At 34.4% G+C, this 6,111-nt stretch overlaps 1 protein-coding gene and 1 non-coding gene across 3 annotated transcripts; both read right to left on the bottom strand.

Annotated features, from left to right (window-relative positions):
- Window positions 1-677: 677 nt before the first annotated feature.
- On the bottom strand, window positions 678-5,756 carry LOC127101513 (protein HIGH CHLOROPHYLL FLUORESCENCE PHENOTYPE 173, chloroplastic). Of its 2 annotated transcripts, XM_051038945.1 has the most exons (16): window positions 5,570-5,756; window positions 5,181-5,417; window positions 4,937-5,098; window positions 4,786-4,836; window positions 3,497-3,631; window positions 3,374-3,397; window positions 3,119-3,230; window positions 2,863-2,988; window positions 2,704-2,753; window positions 2,458-2,616; window positions 2,281-2,376; window positions 2,078-2,193; window positions 1,870-1,993; window positions 1,671-1,784; window positions 1,475-1,555; window positions 678-1,098 (listed from the first exon to the last, which is right to left on the bottom strand). In XM_051038945.1, exons 1-16 carry the CDS (start codon window positions 5,627-5,629, stop codon window positions 952-954), a joined length of 1,794 nt encoding a protein of 597 aa, XP_050894902.1. In that variant the 5' UTR covers window positions 5,630-5,756; the 3' UTR covers window positions 678-951. The 2 variants fall into 2 exon arrangements, with proteins under 2 accessions (XP_050894902.1, XP_050894903.1); XM_051038946.1 differs by lacking the exon at window positions 5,570-5,756 and having other exon boundaries at window positions 4,937-5,082; window positions 5,181-5,339.
- A 39-nt stretch (window positions 5,757-5,795) lies between these two features.
- On the bottom strand, window positions 5,796-5,867 carry TRNAG-UCC (transfer RNA glycine (anticodon UCC)). The gene has a single exon. It is a non-coding gene; the product is annotated as a tRNA-Gly (tRNA).
- Window positions 5,868-6,111: the final 244 nt, after the last annotated feature.

The raw sequence follows: 6,111 nt of genomic DNA, 5'->3' as shown, positions 1-6,111 counted from the left end.
CCACCATACAGCTTCTTTAACTTATCACAGACTTCTTTGGTCGTTTATTCTTCAATGATCTTCTCAAAAACATTAGGATTCATGCATTGATGAATCAGGAAGAGAATTTTCCCATCTTTCTTCCTATGCTCCTTATGTGCATCCTTTTGAGTATCATTTGCATTTGTCTCCAATGCATGTATGACATCATACACAATTTCAACCACATCTTGAAATCTAAATATGACATTCATTTGTACAACACCTATCATAGTTTTCACCTTTGAAAACTAATGGATTCACAATAAATTGATTCAATGATGTGCTTCCATTTGTCATTGCAAATAGCTTAATCAAACCAAACTTCTTGATACCAATTTGTTGGAACAATCTTATGTATTTTGAGAATGAAGAAAGAAATTAAGTTGATTGTAAGGAAATATTGTTGTAAATTTTTGATATTTAGGAAGAAGAATTGTTATTTACAACGTATTATAAGTCTCAATTAGTTCGCATCTTTGCAACAAACTTTATAATTAATCTAACTATCTCTTAACTTAAACAACAACACGAACTATAATATAAATTATACATCCTCAACGAATTATAGTTCGATATAACATGTTCGGAGTCGGCATGAAAAATACCAATATGTGAATGTGAGAATAAAACATACTAGGATAAATCTTTTACCAAAATTGGAGTCAAAACCAAATTTATTTTGGTATATGAAAAGTGTGGTGTGGTTATTCTTTACCTTCCTATATGCTAAAACAAACAAGGAAAAGGAAAGTATGTTTAAGTACAATGAATATACATGCATCTTGTATAGGGCAACATTCATGTCTAGGCTTATGAAATATCATAGTTTTGTTTGGTTTATATTTCTTTGGATTCAAAGATTATGTGCAGCTCTCAATGTACTTTTATATATATCCTCAATATCCATAGCTGAACTGCAATGCAAGAACATTAAACAGGTATAGGATTTTGTTGGAGGGCTTCCTTCCCAGTTATGCCTTCTTTTAAACTTTTAAAGTATATGTCATAGTCCTTCTCTGGAGGAGGATTTTCGGGATCCACCGTAAATGGCTCGCTAAACGGAATAACACTTTTCACCTGCAATAGATATAGTTGTATAGATGATGTAAAGCTTCCAAACTAGAGTGAGATCACAATCGAATTGCTAGATTCATATAAATAATGGAAAATAGTTTATCTAACCTAAACACATACTTCTCTCGTCACTATTATAAGGAAATATTCCATTTTCAGATATAAGTAAATATTCCATTTTCAGATATATTAATTATTCAATTAATTTGAAAAGAAAATATTTGTTTATAATAATGACTAGAGGGCGTACATACACAGGGTGTACATACACTTCGCCGTATAAAAATAGAAAACCTTTGTATGAATCCTCACCCTAAAGTACTAATACTAAATAAATCAGGAAAAATATGGATTGGGGATTGTAAAGAAAAAGACTGACCTCAAATGTTTTATCACAAGCATAAGGGCTTTGAAGTGCAGCTACGCACATTTGAGCAACCTCTTCCCTTGATATTTTACCCTATTATGCATTAAATTGGAAGATGAGTGACAAAGAAGCAAAATGCTACTATACTAAATATGTGAGATGGATGTTTAGCAAGAGCTCTTAAACCAAGAAAATGTTTTCGTATTACCGTAATATTATCTCCTTGATCAAAGATTAGATCAGCTCCAGCAGGTTCTTCAGTTAGCGCACAAGGCCTAACGATCGTATATGGAATGCCACTTTCTCGGATTGAATCCTCACCCTATTGCAGCATTAATTGCTCTCAGCAAATGAAAAGATGTAACATAGAAATGAAAACAAATAAGGAGCCATCAACAGTATTCTACCTTTAGTTTAAATGTGAGGATATAATCCAGTTCCTTGTTTAATCGAACTGCAGGAGGCTGTTTACTTAGATCAAGTCCGGGCCTTTCCGGTCTGGTAACTCCCGCTGAGCCCACATGTACAAATCTTAATGACAGAAACACGGCAAAAAATAAGCATATAGGGATGAATAAAAAGAATGGGAAAGGCATCCAGAAAATAAGGCTATACCTAGGAGTTATTGGATCATTTATATATGCCTTTATGCTAGACACTGGAAGCTCAAACGGACCTTCCGCAAAAGTCTCGTTTAATTTACCATCATATTCAAACTTGCTGAACATGAGCTGTAGAGAATTTCAATTCATAATTAAGAACATGTGTGTGAGATTGCAAGGCCAAAAGACAAAGAAATACCAACAACAGAGCCATGCCTGCAGTGATGCAATGTTGCTGGCATCAAATTGCGGAGCATCAGACACAGTCCTTGCTCGAAATATGGGCCTCAGGGAAGAAAATGGCAATTGAATCTGTGAAAGGAAAAAAAAAACACCGTTGAGAGCTGTCATTAGATAAAATTGACTGTGTCTATAGTACTAGATTTCAACTACCGATTGCCATTTGCCTTTCTCTGTGTTAAAGCCTGCAGTGTACCCAAGAGCATCCCAATCAGGGCTTGTGCGTATAATGACCTTATATCTACGCCCATCACCTTTTAGACGGAACTCCAAACCATCATATGCAGAGAGATCCTCAGGTTCTGAAAAATTCTGAAGACCAATTATGTAAACTCTCTTCTTTTCATTTAACAACTTAGTTTCCCGCAATATTTTGTTAAAGTAAAAATTGCAGTTTACCTTTGTTCTGATACTTGTAAAGCCACCATTATTTGCCGATGAAACAACACCTGGATTAGAAACAAGGCTGTATTATTTTGAGCGGTAAAATACAAAGGAAATGCTATTCAAGTCCTCTAGAAGTACAATTGCACACATTTGCAAGAATTCGATTCATACCTTTAAAAACCCCGGTTGGTCCACCATTTTCACTACCATTTGAATCAATCTGAAAAGTACTTTCACTAACTCCACCCATTACCACATCATCTAAAGCGCCCCAAGAAAGCTGCCTGTAACTTTCGCCTGCCAGAAAATTAGAGAAAGAAATATGATCAATAGGAAGCACAAAGAAACAAAATCACTTGTTCAAGGTTGTTCAACTAAAATTAGAGAAGTTGAATCAATCAAGCATTGCTGTCAACTGGGAACCTACCTTCAAATCCAAATAATAGCTTTCCCTTTCGAAGTCCAAGGTTGTTCTTCACGGCCTTGATCAAATTTCTCATTCCTATGTACTCTACCTTTTCTGGTGAATCGCCTTTTATCTGATTTCAATAACCAACAACTAAGAGAAAAGCTTCTAGAACTTCTCAGGATGAGCGTGCATACAAACTGGACTTTTAAAATTAAATAGACAACAAATTGACTCCAAAGGTAGTCTCAACATAAAGGAAAAACAGTTATTTACCTCTGGCTCGAAGAACTTAATTCCCTGCATCAAAAATAAATTCAATCCGTTAGAAAGAGATGATTATGAAGTCATTGATTAAAAACACTACATTTCAATTCTTAATAAAGTGAGTGAACATACTTGGCTGTATTTCGCTCTGTCTGGAGTGTCTCCTTCTTTAGGGCCAACAATAACAGAAACGGCGTTGATCACTTTCTTCACTCCTTTAAAGTATTCAGGGATCAAAGTACTATCTTTTGTAATGTCTCCAACAACCTTAGTTTCAACAAAAAGGTTAGTTGGCCATAATGTAGAGGAAGTAAAGGGTAAATAAAATTTATCAATTTTTGTGCAGTATAATATATGTAATCACAGAATACATATAAATATGAAACAGGAAAGGTTAGCACTGATGAACATCGGTATCTTCCACCAGCTAGTCCTAAAATTCGCATAAATCTTTCATGCACAGATCAGTAAAGACTTCATACTTGGCCGTCAGTCAATTTATCATCTCATTTGCCAACAACCACATACCCTCCATCAGAGTAGTCAATTTCGGATAGCGGTACGGAGCGGCCGACCACAAAAATGGAATAGCAGAATAGCGTATAGTGGGATGACCACTATTTGATATTTTTTGGACAAATTACATGAGTAATAATTATAAACATATCTTTAATGTAAAATTAAACAAATAACTCAAAACCCCTAAACTATTTACAAATCAAAGCACAAGACTTAATAAAAAAACACTCAAAAACCAACAAGTCTTAATGGAAGCTCTTAATCAACATCAACAAGTCTTAATCAAAACAACACATCCAAAAATTCAAACTTAAGTACTAAATATTAAAATTCAAACTATCATAGAAATCAAATATCATCATAATTGAAGTCTTTAAAGCAAAAAATCATCATCAAACAAGTCTTCTTCTTCAACAAACTCCTCTTCATCCTCCATCCTATTATCTTCTCCAAACTCTTCATTTTCTTCAATGTGATTAAAATAAAAACAGAGAAGGCAAAGGATAGGATTGAGTCTCAACTCAAAATTACCCTTAAAACGTTTTAAATTTAAGGGATGACTTCGTTTTTTCATAATGATAGCGGAACAGAAACCGCTCTGGACCAGGAAATACTCCGTCCCCGCTACCCGTTATTTATCCTATAGCATGCACTCTAGTGTTTTGCACCGCTAAGGCTCTTCTCATAACGCCCGGCCTCCTCTCCTCTATAGCGAGATAGCGCTGCTATTGGCTACTCTGCCCTCCATAAGTAACATTTTTTCCATTATTTTGGCATCCATCATATTTAGGTCCAATTACATCTCATTATCAACAGCAAATTATTGCAAACTAAGAAAGTACATATTTATATTATTTTATCAATCGTAAAGCATTTCAGCGCATTCAATTAAAGTAACTCACCAAGTCAACATCTGAGCCTAACATCTTTCTTGCTTTCTCTTCATTTCTAACCTGATAAATATTGATACAGAAGTTAAATAAAATATTATTCATTGATCCAAATTATTTGCAGTGAGAATTTATCAAAGGCAATCCACAAACAAAACAATACCAATACTCGGACAGGAATTCCTTTCTTCCGTAACACATCAACCACTCTTCGACCAACACCACCGGTAGCTCCAGCAACAAGAACAATATCGGAAGTCCCCATGGAGTTAACCGATACACTAGGGGAAGTACTGGATAGTTTCCCAACTAGAAAGTCAAAGAACTTCACAATTCAGAAATGATAAATATTATTAGTTGATCCACAATTCAGAAATGATAAATATTCAGAAATGAAAAAAAGTTACCTTAGCAGGAGATGGAGGACCATTGAAGAAGTATAAAGTTTTAATAAATCTTCCTAAATCCCAATTTTGTCTTCCGGATTTAGCTGATATGGATGCTCTATGTGTTCTAGGAGAAAGTTTTGTTGAGTTTTGTTCATAAATTAATTTGTGAGGTTTACCATATATTTGAAGAAATGGTTTAGGCAATGTAGGGTTTGAAATTTTCTGACAGAAATTCCTTTTAGGAAATTTAGGGCTCTGCAGCACAAATTAAAAGAAGAGCAATAAGGTAATGCAGAAATAAATAAATAAATGTATAACTTTTTTTACAAAGAGGAAGTGAAAGTTTCAACAACATACATGCATGGAAAAGGATAAACAACATACATGAGTAGAGGTAAGAAATTTACCTGAGAATTGAGAACAGAAGTGGAAGAAGAGAAAGAAAGAGTTGTGGAACAAAATTCCATTGGGGAGGTTACTAGTGAAGGATTAAGCTATCACAAGTTACTTACGGTAGCGGTGAGATTTGAGGTGCAAGATTCATATGAACCACAAATGCAACAACTGTTCGTTTCAGGTGGGGTACCTACCCTTGCTACAACTAAATACATTTTTAAGAAAAACGAAAATTCTTGCGTTTGCCGGGAGTCGAACCCGGGTCTATTGCTTGGAAGGCAATTATCCTAACCGCTGGACTACAAACGCTGATGTTTGAATATATAATGCGTTTCATTTTATTGAATAATATTTTTGTTATGTTCACAAGAACAATACTAGCTTTTGCGAAAGTATAATCTTTTGGATTTTGTGAAATTTAAGAATGCCATATATCTCTTGTCAAAAGAGAAAATTATGTAAATCTAATTTATTGGTTATGAATTTAAGAAGAAACAATATGCTTCATAATATTCTATTGTTTTTATACGAATTCAAATTTTAAAACTATTCC

The sequence above is a fragment of the Lathyrus oleraceus genome, chromosome 7 (assembly GCF_024323335.1).
Source record: "Lathyrus oleraceus cultivar Zhongwan6 chromosome 7, CAAS_Psat_ZW6_1.0, whole genome shotgun sequence".
In the NCBI taxonomy this organism is placed as follows: Eukaryota; Viridiplantae; Streptophyta; class Magnoliopsida; order Fabales; family Fabaceae; genus Lathyrus; species Lathyrus oleraceus.
The sequence above is the reverse complement of the archived record's forward strand: the minus strand, read 5'-3'. Positions and strand labels throughout refer to the sequence as shown.